The sequence below is a fragment of the Gopherus flavomarginatus genome, chromosome 18 (genome assembly GCF_025201925.1).
Source record: "Gopherus flavomarginatus isolate rGopFla2 chromosome 18, rGopFla2.mat.asm, whole genome shotgun sequence".
NCBI classification, from domain to species: Eukaryota; Metazoa; Chordata; order Testudines; family Testudinidae; genus Gopherus; species Gopherus flavomarginatus.
The window spans coordinates 10258815-10279020 of record NC_066634.1 but is presented as its reverse complement, the minus strand read 5'-3'; the positions used below and the strand labels follow the sequence as shown (position 1 = coordinate 10279020).

General features: G+C 50.8%; 2 protein-coding genes across 3 annotated transcripts in view; one reads left to right on the top strand and one right to left on the bottom strand.

The window, feature by feature from the left end:
• The window catches only part of LOC127036604 (zinc finger protein 560-like), a 984895-nt gene that overhangs the window by 280549 nt on the left and 684140 nt on the right, over positions 1 to 20206 (bottom strand). Inside the window, exons 2-3 of one of the 2 annotated variants that reach the window (XM_050927659.1) lie at positions 8409 to 8515; positions 6155 to 6238 (exon numbers count right to left, since the gene is read on the bottom strand). In XM_050927659.1, coding sequence (XP_050783616.1) covers positions 6155 to 6226 — 72 coding nt within the window. In that variant the 5' untranslated portion in view covers positions 6227 to 6238; positions 8409 to 8515. The remainder of the gene's footprint in view (positions 1 to 6154; positions 6239 to 8408; positions 8516 to 20206) is intronic. The other variant, XM_050927660.1, reaches the window with a different exon arrangement.
• The window catches only part of LOC127036606 (zinc finger protein 7-like), a 65298-nt gene that overhangs the window by 18642 nt on the left and 26450 nt on the right, over positions 1 to 20206 (top strand). The gene's annotated exons all lie outside the window — the stretch shown is intronic.

Sequence of the window (20206 nt, the reverse complement as noted above, 5' to 3'; positions counted from 1 at the left end):
GTCAAATTAGCAACTCCGTTGGGGTTGGTGTTGTTCCGGAATCGATATAAGCACGCTCGGGGATCGATATATGGCGTCTAGATGAGACGCCATACATCGATCCCCGAGCAATCGATTTTAACCCGCCGATACGGTGGGTAGTCTAGATGTAGCCTTACATTCCATCACAGGGACCTATTGAGGCTGTTGTGGAAAACGACCACAGGATTAATATTTGAATCAGCTCAGCCTGAGGCTCTTTTCTTGGTTACAAGCACGCAGGGGGCGACAGCTATTGGAATACTGTTCCTGAGCTAAAAATCACACAAGCCTTTTACAGCTTAAAACCACAAACAATGACACATACGTTGCACATTAATTTCCTTATTTGGAATATACTGCAAAATATGATGCAGGTCAAAAGCAAGCTGAAGAATCAGTTTTCCATATTTGGCCTTTCCTGTTATTTTTATTACACCTGGTGATATGGGAGCAAGACTCTCCATGTCTCAAGAAATGTCACTACCAACCTAGGCCATTTTCACATGCTGGGGTGCAATCCAGATCGGCGAGGAGTTGTGTCATCTGTAATCCTGGGTGAGATTCAGTGTTCTGCTGCTGGAGCTCCCCTGTCTGGATACTCCCAGCCAGCGTTCAAGGACGCACTGAGTGTCTGTATGATAAGTAACCCTGGACTGGCAGCTCTGACTCCAGCCGCCTGCTTGTTACACCCCAAGCACATTCTGGTTTGGGTAGAGAAGGCTCAGGGTTTGAGAGAAGGCTGGGGGTAGGAAGCTTCTGTTCATTATGCTGGACCTAACCCCAGTTTTACTTGAGTAAAGAGGAGATATTTGACATTGTGTGATGCTGCTCCTGTGCTCTGTTCCCAAAGTGTTCTGCAGCAGAGGAGGGTCTCTGGTAGTATGTATGTTACTGGCCTATTGGGGTGATGCTGAAACAGGACAGGGTACAGATGGCATTGTGGGGGTGGCATAAACCTTCACTCTTCATTTCCCCTTCCAAGAACAGAAGGGACAGGAATCCTTACCCAGCGAGGTCACAGTCTCATAGTTCCCCTGCATGACATCTCTGTAGAGGGCTCTCTGAGTGGGGTCCAGCAGAGTCCCCTCTTCCCTGGAGAAATACACAGCCACCTCCTCGAAGGTCACCGGCCCCTGAAAGAGCAGGAGTCCAATACTCAGTACCTGCTGACCCACTCACAACCCCACTATTCACGGAACAGCAGCACCAGGGAAATGGAAGCTCCGGGAGGCACATGTTAACAGAGTCCCACCCCACCTTGCTTACAGCAGCCAGGAGGCATCAGAGGGTAGAAAGAGAGAACCTTTGTGTCTCCATCTGACAGACAGAAGCAGGGTCTTCACATTTATCACATAGCTACTAGCTAGAGCTTAATATAGGAGATGGGGCTGTCTCTGGACCCTGATAGTGGCTCCCTGGTAGGAATCCAAGCACTCTCCAAATAAAATATATGGAAGAAAGGGGGAAGTCAATCATAAAGAATAGAAGTTAGAAGGTCAGAATTGTAGTGCCCATTAACAAAGGTTTAGAGAAAATAGAGCCTATCAAACTAACGGGATATCCTTATTGGATGAGATCAAAAGTTTGGTTGCAGCTAATAGTATTGATGTAATATACCTAAACTTCCGTAAGGGACATGACTTGATTAGCACAATATTTTTACTAAAAAAACTAGAAGTGATACAAAATAAACACGGCATACATTAAATAGATTAAAAACTCTGATAGTAAATGGGGAACCATGATCGAGTGGATTTCTTTCTAGCAGGTTCCTGCAGGGATTGGTTCTTGGCCCTGTGCTATTTAACATTCTTATCCATGACTTAGAAGAGAGTACAAAATCATCACTGATAAAGTTTACAGTTGCCACAAAGATTGGGGTTGGTGGTAATTAATGAAATGTCAGTAGATTCAGGCTCCATCGCTGAGAGTCTAGGGAAGTTGTCCCAGCCCTGGCTGGAGGGTTATTTCCTGTTCCACAAAGAGGGGAAGTTCCATTCCCAACTCCTGTGCCTTGAAATTAGGACCTATCTGACACTACACCCCCATATTCATCATAGTGGTATGATTATAATATGATTAGGACATAATTATGATCTATTTTGTAGAAGATGCATCATGATGTGGTGTCACTAGAAAAGTTCTGATTTGCTGAATATGATTAATCATATTTGTGTGCACATATCATGTTCGTATCTGAAGTTATGGATATTGACTCTGTATCTGTATTTCAAATGTGCTTACTCTGGGTAACACCCACAATGAGCCTTTCAGGTACAACAATGAAGAAGCCAGACAGTGCTGATGGCTCAACAAAGACAATGGACTGTGGAAGAGCTTAGCCTTCCTGTGAATGTTTCAGCCAGCCTATGAGTCATGGCTACTATGACTCAGCAGGGCCTGTGACCAGACCACATGACACTAAACTCCATTTTAGTACCTGTATTTTTCCACAAACTGGACTAGGAACTGAGTTTGGAACAAAAGGTTCCCTACCATATGGAAAAGCTACATAAGGTGGGGTGTGACATCATCTCTTGGCCTCATTCTCCACACAAGAGAACTTCTGGAAACACCTGAGAAACAAAAACGGATGTGGGGAAGTGCTGCTCCCATGATCAAGAGATTTCTAGCTTGTGTATGGAAACTTGGGGGACTGCTTGTACCATCAGTCAGGGTGAGAAATTGCTAATTCAAATTCTATCCATCTAGTATGTTAGGCTTAGTCTGAGTTTTGGTTATTTGCTAATAATCTGCTTTGATCTGTTTGTTATCACTTATAATCACTTAATCTATCTTTCTGCAGTTAATAAACTTGTTTGATGCTTTATCTTAACCAGCGTATTTTGAGTGAAGTGTCTGGGGAAAATCTCAGCTTGTTGTGCACATCTGTCCCATATCGAGGGGAAGGGGAACTACATTAATGAGCTTGTATTATAGAGATCCCTGTGCACTATAAGATGGTATCATTCTGGATTTATACTACAGCAAGTGTGCAAGGTTGGGGAGTGGGAAATTGGCTCTTGTCTTCTATCTGTCCTTGAGTGGCTTAGGTAACGCACTCAGGTAGCTTAGTTGGCTGCATGGCGCCACCTGCTGTTGTGTTGGGTGATAACAGGCCCTGGAGAGGCTGGCGAAATCTCCAGCAAAGCAGTGTGAGAAGGGCTAGCCCAGCGTGAGGGTTAGAGGACACAGCAGTTCCCAGTAGCTCCACAAACTGCCTCCTGGGGGTGACAACCCATCACGCCCTACACTACACAAGTCTCAGCAGGTTTGTCACATGCTGTCCCCTCCCTTTCTCCACCCGAGATATTTCCTGCTTCCCACCACCTCTAGCAATTCCCACCCTCTTATGCACTTACTGCTCCTCAACCTCCAAGCAGAGCCCGCCACCCTGATAATCTCTTACCTGAGCCAGCTCCATTGCAGCCATTTCCTTGCCCCTGGGAGGACGAGATGATCTGCAGCGAAACATGGATGTTATTCTCTGGCCTGCCGGGGTGAAAAGGGCAAGGTGTGAGAATTCAGACTAGGCTTTTGTCCATTCCACAAGCCGATTCCCCCCAGCTTTTCCCCTGCTAATGCACATTCTAGGTTCTAGCACACTGTGAAGCACAGAGTGACCTTATTCCAGTACAGGCCTAGCCCCCTCCCACCAGGGTGTAACCCTCTGACACATGGGGAAACCCTCCCAGTAACAGTTTCTCTCTTACACGTATCAAGTTTGCGGACAACACCAAGCTGGGAGGGGTTGTAAGTGCTTTGGAGGATTGGATTAAAATTCAAAATGATCTGGACAAACGGGAGAAATGATCTGAAGTAAATAGGATCAAATTCAGTAGAGACAAGTGCAAAGTACTCCACGTTGGAAGGAACAATCGGAGGCCAGAGAAGAGCAGAAACAAAGGAGTCACTTTGGGGGATTCTCCCTGTCATTGTCCCCAAGGCAGCTGTCTCAGGTTTACAAAGGTGTTTCATGTTCCAGCCTTTGTACAGTCTCTCCTGGGAGTGCCCCTTTCATGGACTGGGCCTAGTTTTAGTTTTTGGTAGTTAACAAGCTTGGTTTATTGTTCATCTAACCAGTATGTGTGGATTGAAGTGTGTTGGAAACTCTGTTTGGGATAACAAGCTGGTGCATGTCATTTTCCGCTGATGAAATGACAGACTTCATATGAGCTTGGGTCGTTCAGTAGCGTGCTGGACAGTGCAAGATGCACATTTCTGGGGGAAAGTTGGGCACTTGAGAATTTGCTGGTTTTCTCCTGAGGTGTAATTCATGAGTGGCTGTCTAGCAGCACTCAATACTGTGTAGCTGGGAGTGAGTTACATGCTGGAGACTGTGTGTTAATTGGCCAAGAGGGGCTGTTCTCGCGGGAAAACAGTGGAAAAGGCACCCCATGCTGGAGGACTGAGGTACAGCTATTTAACAGTCCAGATTGTACTCTGGGTAACATCACAGACACTCATTATGACAGAGCCTCTTACAACACAGAGAAAGTAAATCCATGTCCCAGAAATCGAAGACTCCAGACAGAGGGCAAGTGTCCCTGGCACTGCTTCTTGCTGACAGAGAGGTTCAGAGACAGTGCGAGAATCCTGGGGAAGCTGGGAACAGGAAGCATGGGCTGGCGGGGTTCGGTGGAGAAAGGGAACAGGAAGGGCAGGGATATTACTGAATCCAGGATCTTAGCAGTACTAGATGACAGGATAGCACATAGTGCAGCCCATTGGAAAACACAATCCCAACTATACGTACAAAATGATGGGGTCTAAATTAGTTGTTTCCACTCAAGAGAGTGATCTTGGAGTCACTGTGGATAGTTCTCTGAAAACATCCACTCAATGTGCAGCAGCAGTGAAAAAAAGTGAACAATGTAGGAAATAATTAAGAAAGTGATAGATATGACAGAATATCTCATAGATCATATTTGTAAAAACAGCAAATAAATCCATGATACACCCACATCTTGAATACTGCATGCACATGTCACCCCATCTCAAAAATAGAAATATTGGAATTGGAAAAGGTTCAGAAAAGGGCAACAAAAATGATTAGGGGTATGGGACAGTTATGCCAGACCTAACCCCCAGTTTCACTTGAGCAAACAGGAGATATTTGACACTGTGCAATACGGCTCCTGTGCTCTGTTCCCAAAGTGTTCTGCAGCAGAGGAGGGTCTCTGGTATTATGTGTGTCACTGGCCTATTGGGGTGATGCTGAAACAGGACAGGGTACAGATGGCATTGTGGGGGTGGCGTAAACCTTCACTCTTCATTTCCCCTTCCAAGAACAGAAGGGACAGGAACCCTTACCCAGCGAGGTCACAGTCTCATAGTTCTCCTGCATGACATCCCAGTAGAGGGCTCTCTGAGTGGGGTCCAGCAGAGCCCACTCTTCCCTGGTGAAATACATAGCCATCTCCTTGAAGGTCACCAGCCCCTGAAAGAGTAAGAGTCCAACACTAAGGACTTGCTGCCCCACTCACAGCCCCACTATTTGTGGCAGAGAAGAGTGAATCAAATGGAAGCTCTGGGTGGATCATAGTCAGGAGAGTCCCACCTCGACCTGGCTCAGAGTATCCAGCAAATGCCAGGGTGAGGGGATGAAGAGAGAGCCCCTTATCTCTCCCAGCATATCCATCACCCCCCTACTAGCCACTGACTGATACAGGAGATGGAGCCCCTAGCAGGGTCCAGGGAGAGCTCGCTGGTAGGATGCCCAACACCCTCCTCATTGTGAGGAGTGGGATATGAAGGGAGAGGCAGCTCCAATAAGCCTGACTCATGGGTGTCCCCTTTATATCTCACAGCAGCTGATGGTTAATGAGGTCAGGCTCCAGCACTAGGAGTCTGGTCAGTTTGACTAGCTCCATGTAGGTGGGTTATTTTCTCTCTTCACAAATTAGGGCATTTCCACCTCCAAACCTCCTGGGTCTGTTCCTAGAATCTAGGCCACTTAGTAAATAACTCCCAGCAGGTCTGCCACACCCTGGCCTCCTCCTTTCCCCACGCTGTTAATTTCCTGCTCCGCTCCAACCTCCAAACCAGACTCTGCAAACCTTCCCACCTCTGGTGTATTTGCTCTCCCTTTCCTCCAGCAGGAACCCACCAGCAACCCCCCGATAATCTCTACCTGGACTGACTCCACTGCAGCCATTTCTCTTCCCTGTCCCACGCCAGGCTGGGATGAGCTGGAGCAAAACATTCTGCAGCCTGTCTGGGGGAGAAGGGCAGTTGTGGGCGTTTCAGAACCGGTTTTAGTTAATTTCACATCACAATTCCCCCAGGCCCTTTCCCTGCAGACAGACACCCTAGATTCTGTCATGCTGGGAAATGCTCAATCTGTTTATTACAATTTAGACCTGGCCCCTCCTGCCAGGCTAAGTCCACAGACACATTTTTAACCTCCCTTCTCTCTCCCCTCACCCCTTCTCTGAACACAAGGCTAGAAAAGAGCAGAACCAAAGGAGTCACTGTGGGGGATTCCCTCAGACACTGACCCCACGGCAGCCACACCCCAGCAGGGGGAATATGGAGTCAGGAACTGGCTTTTGCTCTGTCTGATCCTTGTTTTGTTCACTGGAAAGTGGTTCTGCCCCAGGATGCAGCAATACATGTGTCTGGGTGGACTAGAGAGCTGGAAATCTCTCCCCCACATTCATTTCTCCCACTGCCCCTTTCAGTCTCTCCTTCCCCTATCCTCTCTCCCTGCCCCTCTGGCTGGGACAGTCCCATTCCTGGGGGCTTTGCTCTCCCATGGCTGGATTTCCTCCTGGCAACCGCTAATGGGAGGAGAAATGAGGTGGTGGTGTTTGTGCAGAGTCACTTTCTTGCCAGACCCTAGGACATTCCCTGAGGTCTTTCAGTTACCTGGAGACTCTGGCTCAGAATTTAGTAGTAACAGGGCCCAGGACTGCCCTAGGGGGCTAGGACCAGCTGCAGAAAGTCATCCCCTGGGCCGGGCAGAGAAGAAGCTTTAATTAAGGTCACTTTCCAGCACAGAGCCCCACTGGGGGAGCAGCAGCTGCCAAGCCTGGTCTCCCAGATCACAATGGAGGCTGCAGCATCTGACCCAGGAAGCTGAACCCCAATATCCTGAGCAGAGAGGGACGGAGTGTATGAGCAGCTTCCCTCCTTTAGCTCTCTGGGGAGAGCAGCTAATGGGAGCCCCTCCTCACAGGGAGAATGGCTGATCTCATTTGACCCACTGTCCATCTGGAATCACTCCTTGTCTTTCCATACAGTGACTCTGGATTAACAACGGTCTCAATGACACGGGATTTCAGAAAGAATGAGTTCAGAACGCTGTGGAAAAGACCATCGTGTGGCAGTGCTGACTCCCTTCCCACCTCCCTCACCCCCGCAGATCTAGGACAAGGACTGGGGGCAAAAATTTTCCAAACGGAACCGAAAGTTCCTGCAGTTTTCAAAAGAGGAGAAAAGTAAATTCTGTGAATTCACACTAACAGTGTTTGCTAAGTGGACAGAAAGTTATCACAGTGACAGGGCACGTGACTGGGGAATAGACTTGGTGACCTGGTGACTAGGAGCCAGGACTCTGGTACAAGTTGACCAGAGAGAAGGATCATGGTTAGCAGCAGCCCCCAGACACCCCCTAGTACCCAGAGCCCAGACCCCCCAGCCAGGGGCCCCAGACACCCCCCAGCCAGGATCCCATCAGATATTCCCTGGGACGCAGCCCCCAGAGTCCCTGGCCAGGGACCCCAGATACCCCTCAAAGCCCCACCAGCCAGAGAACCCCCACCACACCATGATTGCCAGGTTGGGAATCCCAAAGTGTTCCCCCCAACCAAGAGCCCCCAGCAGCCAGGGACCCCCTCAAGGGACCCCCCCCCACTGGGAACTCAGTCCCTCACTGCCTGCCTAGGAACTTCCCCACCCTCCAGAACGATCTACCCTGACATTTGCCTGGGACCCCCTCCTCTGCCCAGTGTGACCCCCTGATGCTTTACAGTGCGACCCATCATTCTGCTTCCCTGGCATGCCCTCACCTAGTGCCAGGGATCCCCTCCCCCAGCTCTGTGCACTGGGCATGGCAACAAAACCAGGAACCAGCGGGGGAAGCACAGACAGAGCCCCTGGCACAGAACCAGGCTCCCTCTAACCCTCTGTCCCGCCTCCCCAAGAGACACCCACCCCCACTGTTCTGCAGCCACCAGGCCCCCAGCGATACCCACCTCCAGGACCCATAGCCTCAGGGATGGGCACATCAGAACCACCACCCCCGAAAACCCCAAACCTCCACAACCCACCAACCTGACTAGGGTACCCCCTGCCCAGCCACCCAGAGGCCTCCCCCCTACCACAATGCCCCTTCAGCTGCAATCTCCCCACACAGACACCCTCCCTGCCCCTGCAAGTGTTACCTCACAGAGTGTGAGAAGTGGCTAGAAAGTTAACACCACCTCCTGCTGGCCAGTCACACAGGCAGAGGGAGCCTGGGGAGTGCTTCTTTAACAGGAGAATGGAAGGCCTGGAGGGCAAGAAAGATCCACGGGCTGTCACTAGCAAATAATGGCCACCATGGATCCACCCCAGAGGCGGCTGCATCTTAGCACATTGGGAAACAACCCATCATATTCAATTAGAAATAAAACAACTAGAGAGAAGTGGGGCAAATGTTTGGGGTATTTTATATCAATCTTTGACACACGCAGAGAGAACCCTGTCACAAACGACATTTGATAACATGAGAGAAAACCACCAAGATCGGAGGGGATTTGATGTTGCTATTAAATAACTAGTGGAAAAGGGGGACTGTTGGACTGGATTTTATATGACTGTCCAATACATAAACAGAATGTGATGGTCCCCCCCGGCCACGGGGCAACCATTCACGTGAGCAGCTCAGAGCCCTTTGAGGAGCTGATTTAAGGGCGGGGGGGGGAGCTGGAAGACTCCCTGGACAATGGAAGGGGGCCGCAGGGGAATTGGGAAATGGGGTCTGGGCAGTCTCCATGGGGGATGTGCTCCTCCCTTCCCTTCCCTGCCCTGGCAGAGAACGGGAACCTCATCCCATCCCACTCCAGTGGGAGCCATGTTCTGGGGAATGACCCAGGGCAACAATTTCCCACCCAAACAAGGACAAATCGCTGCAGATAAAATGGGTGGGAAAATCCACCCCCCATCGGAGAGATTTTAAATTGACCTTTGAGAAGTATGGAGAGAAAAGGGAAAATCAGAGGCAATTAGAGAGCTGATCATTGGGGCGGGGGGAGGAGAATCTCCCTGGATTTTATAGCCACGTGTGATAATGAGAGAGAAAAGGGGAAATCTTGAGAGAATGTGTGTGTGGGAGGAAGTGGCAAAAACAGGGACAGGATCCAGTTAACTCACCTCCCTCCCACCCCGGGAATGTCCTGGCTGCACAGAGACAGATCTACACCCCCACCCCAGTGACCTCCCCCCCTGCAACTCCGGCTTCTCCTCCCCCCTCGACACCTCCGCCCTCACACCAAAGGGGGGGGCTCTGCCAGCGCCTCCCCCTGAGCTCAACTCCTGCTCCTCCCCCCAGCCCGGATTGTGCCCTTTAGCCCCCCACGAACCCTGCCTCCAGCTGCCTGACCCCCCCGCCCATCAATTTCCTGCTCTGCGCCCGCCCCTCCCACGCTCCCTGTTACTTCCCCGCCCCGCTCTAGCCCCGCCCCCAGCGCCCGGCGGAACGTTACGGCTGGTCCAGGCAGGGGGAAGGACAGCGGCTTCAGCGGCTGTTACTGGGCATGCGCAGTGCCCGGGAGCAGCACATTGCTATGGGGAGGGATTTAATACCCCGCCCCCCCCGCCTGGCCCGGGGTCCGCCCCTCCCCCGCACACGACGGCCGGGCCCCGGCCCCCCCCATCCCAGCGGGGCGGGCGGGGGGGATCCTCCTGCAGCTCCACTGGGGCCGAGGCGCCTTCAAGGCTTCTCCCAGGCTCCCTGGGGCAGAGTCACTTTCCTGCCCCCCAGCGCCTCTCATTCCCCGGGGGCTCCGGGTCACAATGTCCCACCGCCCTTCCCCCGCCTGCAGCTCCGGCTTCTCCCCTCCCGCCCCCGCCAGCCACACCAAGGGGAACCAGGAAGCAGCTGTTCAGCCCGGGCCCCGCGTCACAATGAGCCAGAGCCCCGCCCCCAGGAGCTGCCCTGCCCATGGGCTGAGCCAGAGCCCCGCCCCCAGGAGCTGCTCCGCCCCCGCTCTGTGCTGGAGCCCCGCCCCCAGGAGCTGCCCTGCCCATGGGCTGTGCCAGAGCCCCGCCCCCAGGAGCTGCCCTGCCCATGGGCTGTGCCAGAGCCCCGCCCCCAGGAGCTGCTCCGCCCCCGCTCTGTACTGGAGCCCCGCCCCCAGGAGCTGCCCCGCCCCTGCTCTCTGCTGGAGCCCCGCCCCGAGGAGCTGCCCTGCCCCCGAGCTGAGCCAGAGTCCCGCCCCCAGGAGCTGTCCGCACCTGGGATGTGTCAGAGCCCCGCCCCCTGGAATTTCCCCATGTTGGGTCTCTGAGCTTTGTTCTCCTGCCGCCTTCTTCCCAGCACCCGCTGCTCCCTTCCTGTGTCTGCAAACACCCCCCCTCCCCCGGGGCCGGCTGCAGTGCTCGCTGAGGCTGACTCCAGTGGCTGAAGTTGCCTCCATTTCTGCTTCACCTGGGGGGAGAGACAAAGAGAGGAGATGGTCCCAGGGTGTGAAACCAGAATCAGGGGGCAAGGAAAGAAGGACTGTTTGGAAAGGTGGGGTTTTTTTGTGGGCGGGGGGGGTGAGCCAGAGGGATTCAGAAGAAGTTGGGCAGCAGAGGCTCAGGGAAATTGAGGGGAACCTCCTGGGTGTCTCAGCGTTGCCCAGGGTTTATAAAGCACCTTGCATAATATGGGGTCTGATCTCAGTCATGGTCTGTGCAGCACCTGGGAGCCCTGATGTCTGTTTCCTGATCACAGGCTCTGGGAATGGAGAGAGGGAAACCTCAGCACCTGAAGGTTAATGCAGCCCTGTGTGCAACCCCTGCTAGGGTGATCCGACAGCAAATGTGAAAAATTGGGATGGGGGTGGGGTTAATAGGCACCTATATAAGAAAAAGACCCAAAAATCGGGACATCTAGTCATGCTAGTCCCTGCTGTTCTCATAAGGGGTCGGCTTAGAGAGGGTTTGGCTACACTTGCAGCTGTCCAGCGCTGGGAGTTAAAGCTGTCTTCCTACAGCTGTTTAGGGAAAGCGCTGCAGTGTGGACACACTGACAGCTACCAGCACTCTGTCATGGCCACATTTGCAGCGCTGTTGGGAGTGGTGCATTATGGGCAGCTATCCCAGCATTCAAGTGGCTGCAATGTGCTTTTCAAAAGAGGAGGGTGGGGTGGAGTGTGACACGGAGCGTGGGGGAGACAGAGCGAGTGGATTTTTGGAGCTGACACTGTGTCAGCTCCCTGCCTGGCAAGTTCAAGCCTCCTCCCCCACCCCTCTCTCATTCACTAAATGCAAATAGCCGCCTTTGTTCTTTTCCTCACAGACCAGATAAGCTGCTGATCCAAAACAGATCCCCCCTCCCCCGTGCCCACCCGGCTGCTTCTCTCCTCAAGCCAACACCAGCTGTGGGTGTTCCAAAGGGATCCCCCTGCCTCTGCTCATTCACTGCAAACAGTAACTGTGTTTGGTTTTTAGATAAGCAGCTTCGGGAGCCTTGAGCTCACAACAAAACAAACAGAGGCATCACACCAAAACAAAGAGCGTTATCTCTACTTAAAAGCATTATGGGAAGGTTCCGGAGGTCAGTGACAGCGTAGTAAGATTAATCACTGTTTACACTGGCACCCCAGCGCTGCATCACCAGCTCTGTTCTCTTTATTCCTCTCGTCGAGGTGGAGCACATGCAGCACTGTAGCCAGGGAGATACAGCGCTGTATGTGCCTTGCCAGTGTGGACGGGGTGTAAGTTGCAGCGCTGTAAAGCCACCACCTGCACTGTAACTCTCCAGTGTAGCCAAGGCCTGAGTTGTAGTAATAATAGCAGCCAAGAATCTGGTGGCACCTTCTAGACTAACAGACGTATTGGAGCATGAGCTGTCGTGGGTGAATACCCACTTTGTCAGATGCAAGAATAGTCCCATATGGGCTAGTGGTCAGGATTCCTGGTTTTCACCCAGGTGGCCTGGGTTCAACTTCTGGTGTGTGAAGAGTGCAGAGCTTTTGCCCAGAGTGGAGGCAGGAAATGAAAGGAACAGGAAGGGATCCTGCCAGCAGTGGAGTTAGACAGTGTAGGGAGGGGACCCCAGAAGTGGGGGTGGGGCAGTGGTTTGGGGGGAGATGAGGGAAGGATCCCAGCAGTGTGGGAAGTTGACAACCTGGAGAGCACAGGCCTGGAATGGGGACCTGGAAGAGTGAATGTGTCCCTCTAAACCCATCAACTGCAGACTAGGCAGGCTTGGAAGAATTGTGTATTTGTTGGTAAATGTCAATTTCTGTGTAAACACACAACCCAATGGCAAAATATTTCCATCAATAATCATCAAAATTGACAGATGGGCAAAGTAAGAAACATGCTGCTTGAGAACTTATCATGTTGTAGGAGCAGCAGTGATCTGTATGCTCTGTATAACCTGTATGCTCAAAAGGTCTGTTAAACTCCCCCAGCTTGTGTCCTTTCCCGCTTTGAATGCCTGTGAAGTGGCTTTCCCACTCTCCTTTGTACCTCCAGTGAATGCCCTTCACCCGGCCCATCTGGCCAGTGGTTCGCTGTGTTACATTCTATTGCACCTCAGGGAGACTGATCTTCATCGCACCGTCCATCGCTGCGCTGTGGGACACTTACCTTAAAGGATCCTGACATCTCCACTGCCAGGCCTGTCCTGGGAGCGTGAGTATGAGTGTGACACCCTCCCCCATCCCTTCTTTTGAGCTTAGCTATCAAGCTAATTAATGTGCTGCTTTCTGCCAGACTCTGGGGGGGAGGGGCATTATTAATCCTCTCTAAGCTTACTAACTGACCCAATTTTGGGTAACACAAGCAACATTGTTTGATCTGTTATTGTACCAAAGGGGGAGATGGTTGTCTATAAAGGAGGGTGAAGACTAAATGCCTCTGATGAGAATGGGATTTGAACCCATGCAGGCAGAGCATAATGGGATAGCAGTCCATCACCTTAACCACTCGGTCACCTCATCTGAGTTGTGAAAAAACGGACAGGAGGAGAAATCTAAGGCCGGCAGAGATAGGGACACTAAGGAGTTTTTAAATACTAAGCGAAAGCAGGGTCTGAATGAGCTCCCCTCTCTCACCTAGTGAGGAGCTGGGGAAAGACTTCCGGAACAGACCGTGTTTGCATAGACACACCTACTCTGCCTAGCTATGCAGCATGATGGGGCCGCTTCCCCAAAATGACCAGTTTGGGATGGTCTTGGGTTACAAATGACTTTAGGATTGAGTGGAATGAAATGTTATTCTCCTTCCTGTATGAGTGAAGGGCAGCAGAACATACCTAGTCCGTCCTGATGGAGGGGTAGGTGAGTGAGGAATAGCTTTTATTGGACTGCAGAGAAGTGATTGAGGACGTCACCCTAAACCAGTGGTCCCCAAACATTTCACATTGTGCCCTCTTAGCCATGGCTGTGGCCCCTCGGAAGCCACGGTCAAGAACCGGGGCTGGGAGGAGTGGGGCTGTTGCTTGCTGGGGTGAGGGGTGCGGACAGGGGTAAAGGGGTCGACGCCGGGCTGGGAGCCAGAGTCTCAGGCTGAGGGTGGGGTTGGGGAAGAGCTGTGGCAGAGTGGTGCTCCCTCCCTGCCCTCTATGTGGGCTGGCTCAGGTCCTGAGGTGCCCCCATGAATGTTCCTCTGTGTCCCCCTAGGAGTCGCACCCCACATTATGGGGACCACTGAACCCTACTCGCTAAGCCGGGGCTAGTGATGCCAAACCCCCGGGAAAGGGAGAACAAGTGTGGGGGCCCCAGCACCAGAACCATGCCCCTACCTTCTGTCTGTGGCTCTACCCCCTTCCACCCATGGCCCCATCCACTGTCACTTCTGTTCCACCCCTTCCCCCACCAGCCCCACCCTATCACTCCTTTACCCCTGCCTCGCTGTTGCCCTGAGACCAGAGAAGCTCTGTGCCCCTGCTGCAGCCCCCGGGCTGTAGCAGGGAGTGGGAGCTCCTCCAGCCCTGGGGCTGACATAGGGGAGACTTTTCCAGGGGGACCTAACTTGGCCAGGGCCCCTGATCATGGGCCCCACTGTCCCCTTGGCAGTGCAAGGTTTGGGGAGGCTGAGCCCCCTTGTCATAAACAGATAGCTAAGGGTTAATGTTCTTTTACCTATAAAGGGGTAACACCAGTAACCTAAAACACCTGACCAGAGGACCAATCAGGAAACAAGACTTTTTCAAATCTGGGTGGAGGGAAGTTTGTGTGTGAGTTCTTTGTTCTTTGTCTTGTGTCTGTGGCGTCTCGGCTATGAGAGTGATTTTTCTATCTCCTGCCTTTCTAATCTTCTGTTTCCAAGTTGTAAGTACAAAGATAATAAGACAATAAGTTTATATTGGTTTTTTTTTGTATTTACATGTGTGTAGTTGCTGGAATGTTTAAATTGTATTCTTTTTGGATAAGGCTGTTTATTCATTTTTTTCTTTTAAGCAAATAACCCTGTATTTGTCACCTTAATACAGAGAGACCATTTTTATGTCCTTTTCTTTCTTTTTATATAAAGCTTTCTTTTTAAGACCTGTTGGACTTTTTCTTTAGTGGAGACTCCAGGGAATTGAGTCTGCAGCTCACCAGGGAATTGGTGGGAGGAAGAAGTCAGGGGGAAAATCTCGTTGTGTTAGATTTACTAGCCTGACTTTGCATACCCTCTGGGTAAGGGGGAAGAGAGATTAGCTATCTTGGTACTTCTATTTCCAGGACTGGAAACAGGGAGGGGGGAGTCCCTCTGTTTAGATTCACGGAGCTTGCTTCTGTATATCTCTCCAGGAACCCAGGGAGGGAACACCTGGAGGGGAGGAGGGGGAAGGGAAATGGTTTATTCCCCTTTGTTGTGAGACTCAAGGCATCTGAGTCTGGGGGTCCCCCGGGGAAGGTTTTGGGGAGACCACAGCGAGCCAGGCACTGTATAAATCCCTGGCTGGTGGCAGCTTTACCAGGTCCAAGCTGGTAACTAAGCTTGGAGGTTTTCATGCTAACACCCATATTTTGGACGCTAAGGTCCAAATCTGGGAAAAAATGTTATGACACCCCTCCCCCCTGAGCCTCCATTACGAGCCGCCCAGGCCACCACTGCTCAGTGTGTGGCCAGTCTCTGTGTTTTCTGCTGCTCGTTCTGGGGAGCCTGGCCAGCCTTAGGGGTGGTGCCCCCCGATAGCCGCCCAGGGCTCCAGGGGTCAAAGGGCACCGTGTGGCAGTGCAAAGGTGCTCACTGCTCTCCCCTGCCCCAATGCTCCTCCATGGGTCCATAGAGGTTTGAGGGGAGTAAGGAGCAACCCTATGTGCTCCATGCGTCCTGGTCACTTTTCCCACTTGGGCTGTGCTGTGAGGGGAGCATCAGAAGCTGCTGCTCTCTGCCCTCCCGCTATGCAGCCCGGCTGAGGAAAGTGACCTGGATGCAGGGATCTCGGATGATCTCACTTCTTGCCCCCACATCCCACAGCCCCTAGGGGTGCCCAGATGAGCAGCGTTCCAGGGAGGAGTGGGGGGCAGCAATGCCAGCTGCTCCATGCACACAGGTCAGTCTCCCCATGTGGGTGCAGGAGGGGGTGCAAGGGTTTCTGTGATGACTATTCTATCAATATCGTCACTCAATACCAGGCACTCAAATTCACCAGTCTTAGTACTTAGACGTTTAGCGTTTGTATTTAAGCACTTCTAAAATGTGTCCCATTTTAGCTGTCTGCTATTACATGATGTAATTGAGGGAGACTCTTTCATTTCACTGTTTCTCATCAGAACCTACCTGTACATTATCATCTTCCATCCTCTCCACCTTACTAGGCTATAGAGAATCCCTGTGAATAGTTCCTCTCCTAACGGATGTCTCTGTCTGAACCCTGTGCTCCTCAGCGCCTGTCGGCTTTCCCCAGCTCTGAGGCTGTGTCTACACCGCGCACCTTACCACGGTGCAGCTGTGCCACTCTAACCATGCCATTGTAAGGTGCGCTGTGTGGCCGTCCTTATCGCTGAGAGAGAGCTTCCCCGGCAACAAAGCCAAACTACCTCCAATGAGGGGCAGGAGCTTTGTCACCGGGAGCACAGCTCCACCTATGATGCGCTGTTCACACTGCCGCTTTTCATGGCTCAAATTTTGGCATTCGGGGAGTGTTTTTTTCTCACCGCAGAGAGACAAAATTTTTAGCAACAAAAGCCGAAATTAAAAAAACTCCTCTGCAACCTATTTAATTTTACCTTTATACAACCTTTATACTGCCTCCAGTTCTGGTATCCTCATTTGAAAAAGATGTTGTGAAATTGGAGCTAGGGCAGCAAAGAGCCACCAAATGTTTTGAGGGCTGGAGAAAAATGCCTTCCAGTGAGCTATTGAAAGAGCTCAACCTGTTTAGCTTATCAAAAGAAGATTGAAAGGTGATTTCATTGAAATGTTGAAGGGCCTTAATGGAGAGAAAAGATTGGGTATTTACGGGCTCTTGAATGGAGCAGAGAAAGGCATAACAAGACCCAATGGCTGGAAAGTGAAAAGAGACAAATTCATATTACAACTGAGGCACAATAGTCAACAGCGAGGATGATTCACCACAGGAGCAAGCTACCAAGGAAAGTGGTGGATTCACCATCTCCTGATGTCATTTAATGAAGACTAGATGCCTTTCTGGAATGTGTTTGCCCCCAAAGTAGCTGTTATGTCATACAGGAGGCCTGTGATATGCAGGTTAGATGCTCTAATGGTGTCTTCTGACCATGAAGTCGACTAATTTCTGAAAAACTGAGTGTAGCATTGGGAGCAGCGTCTGATGTTTTCCTGTCTAGCCGGCTTGCTGCCTAGAACGAACGCTCCTTGAGTGGGGTGATCCACAGGGAGTAGCTCAAACCTCCAAAGTGCCTGGCCAGGGGCAGGACATTAGCCCAGCAAGGGAGGGGTGTGGCAGTGACATCACAAAGGCCTTTTGCAGGACCTCAGACTATTGGTCAAAGGTGGTGGGGAGGTGGTGACCTCACAGAGAGATGCTGACATCAGCCAGGCAGGACAGGGGCGAGGGGCCAGGGAAACCTCAGAGACCTCTGTGGCTTTGCTTCAGCACGTTTCCTTCTCCAGGTCTCTCTTTGAGGACTGAGAGATTATTTGGGGTCATGGACGTGAGCGCCAGGAGGAACCTCTTTCGAGTTTCCTCCTTCCCTTGTAGTGATTTTACTAGAAAACAGCCGTCCCTGTTTAGAAGGTAAGAGCCTCCTGGAGGTTTGAAACCTGTTCAGTCTGATCTATCTGGTGACAAGTGAATTCTAGGCATGGAAAACACGAGCTTAAGGAGGCAGAATTTTATTGCGCACCTGGGATTTTGTCCCTTAGAATCGCTGGGGACATTAGGGTTTGTCCTTTTTGTTTCACCTCTTCCTCCATCCCTCCCTCCTCTTCTTCTCTTGCTTCTTTTGTCCTTTCTCCTGTTCCCTTCCCAACAACAGGACGGAGGTGTGTGTGTGTGTGTTGCAGGGAAGTCCTCTGCAGCTCCCACTATGGAAGGTCCACCCAAAAATGTGGGACTGAAATAGTGCTCGGGCAGTGATCCCCACCGGTGACCTGGGCCATCCTTTGGGCTCTCTGGTGAGAACCCTCAGCCTCCCGTCCTCCGTCTCTACCCTGATTGGTTGAGCAGGGGGATATTGACAGGGAGGAGACTCAGGTCCTTGTTGTTCTCTTTTAAGATCAAGTAAATAAGTCAGAACCAGTTCTATCTTTGATTAATTTTGCTGCTTCTCTGCATTAATTGTCTCTGAGCAGTTGATGATTCCCTCTAACACTGCAGTTCTCCTCAAATACTTGCTGAATAATTACTGTCACTGTTGTTGGTCTGGAGCTCATCTGAGAGCACAGTATTCAGGTCATTCAATGTCTGAAATTCAAGATCCGATGGTTTGTTTGAAAATCAGGGCTCTTCGGTCCTATTCCCAACACTGCCTCTGACGGGCTGTGTGACCTAAGACAAGTCAATTCTCCTTTCTCAGCCTGAGCTTCTCCCTCTTTCAAGTAGGGATAATAATGATCCGCTCTTACCTACCTCATGGTGGGTGAAGGATGCGGATCCATTTGGGAGTGTCACTAGAAGTAGTGCATAATATGAAGTTTCCCAGATTATGACATAATAGATTAGCTGAAATAGTCTATTTTATTTGTATTTTTTTATTTTGAAATTGTTAATAGTAGCAACGACTTAGCTCAGATTGAAGCATCTTATCTAATGGTTGAGATGTAAGTGTCTCCTCTTTGTGTGCGAGTAGACAATTTAACACACTCTGACAAAGAGGAGATGCTTTTGTTTTGCAACAAAATATTTTTGCAAAGATCTTTCATCCCACTTGTTATGATTTTGAGAAACAAACTGGTTTAGTCTAAATGGGATTTTCGGACAGAAACGGTTTGAATGAAATTTTCCCACCATCTCGATTCCTGGGCTCTGGGGTGTTTTCATCTGTTAGAACAGGAGTCAGAACTGGTTGCTTCTCTTTCTGGCTCTGCCATCGCCTTGTTGTGTAGGCCTTGGGTAGGTCACTTCCCTTCTCCCATCTGTCCAATCGGAACAGGAACAGTTCTCGAACTATGGGCAGTTTAGAGCCCAAGTGTGATAAGGAGTATTAAAGCCCTCTGTGAAGGAGAAAGGGGAGTTTCACAGTGTTTAGCACCAAGGAATTCTAAAGTTTGCTAAAATGTCTAGTCTGTGGAAACAAGAAATGGTCGGGGCCAAACTTATTAACCACTGCCTTTTTAAAGCCCATTCAAAGATGTGAGTCCCTATCTTTTAGGTACCTGTGGTTCTTTGCCAGCAGCAGAGAAGAGGTTCCTGCCTCCGTTTTTGTGGCCTTAACAAACCAGGTGTTGTGCCCCAGTTCTCGTCTGAGACCCCTGAAAAAGAACATCTTCCCATCCATGAACAAGACAGGACCTATCTTTCAAAGGGAACAAAAAGACCTCTGGGACTTACAGACTAGCTAGCCTGACTGCCATAGCTGGAGAGATCCTGCAATACATTCTTAAACACTCAGTTTGTCAGCAGCACCTACAGGATGATTTGGTTCTTATGACTAGTGAGCGTGGAATTGTCAAGAACAAATCATTCCAAACCAATCCTCTTTCCTTCTTTGGCAGGGTTCTGGGCCTGGTAGAGGTGAGTAAACAATAGATGGGATCTAGCTTGGTGTTACTAAGGCTTTTGACACAGTCCCATAGGACATTCTCAGAAGCAAACGAGGGAAATGTAGTCCAGCTGCAATCAGTGTAATGTGGGTGCAGAGCTGGTTGAAAGCCAAGACTCCAGGAGCCCTTCTCCATGTTTAGCTGCCCAACGGGGAGGGTGAACCTAGTGGGTCTGGCAGGGATCAGTCCGGTGTCAGGTACTATTCTATATTTTCATGAATGATTTGGAAAATGGAGTGGAGAGCATGCTCCTAAAGTTTACAACTGACACCAAGCACTTTGGAGCACAGGATTGAAATTCAAAACACCCTTAACAAATTGGAGACTTGGTCTTCTTGAGCCAAACTCCATGGTTAGGGCTCTCTCTCTACACTGGGCTGAAGTGAAACCCCAGAGCCAAGCACTCCTCCTGGGCAGTGAGCTCCGACCTTGAATGGTCAGATGCTGCTTAGCACTCTCAGAGCAGCTTTTGCTGGGGGATTCTCCCAGCACTTTCCAATAGTGGGAAGGTATGAAATCCCCATTTGACTGCTGGGGACAGAGCCCGAGAGTGGGGAGCAACTTGCCCAAAGTCCCCAGAAAAAGGAAAACAACCAGCAGAGGAACCAATAGGAAACCCAGCAATGGAACTCAGGAGTCCTGGGGGTGTGCTGTGGTGACCAGATGTCCCAATTTTATAGGGACAGTCCGAATTTTGGGGTCTTATCTAGGATCCTATTACCCCCCACGCCGTCCCGATTTTTCACACTTGCTGTCTGGTCACCCTAGGGTGTGCACATGTGTGGGTCCCAGCTGCTCCCTGCCCCCCTCATTGAAGCAGATGTGCAGGGTTACTGCCCTGGGAAGTGCAGGGCACCAGTGGATGTGG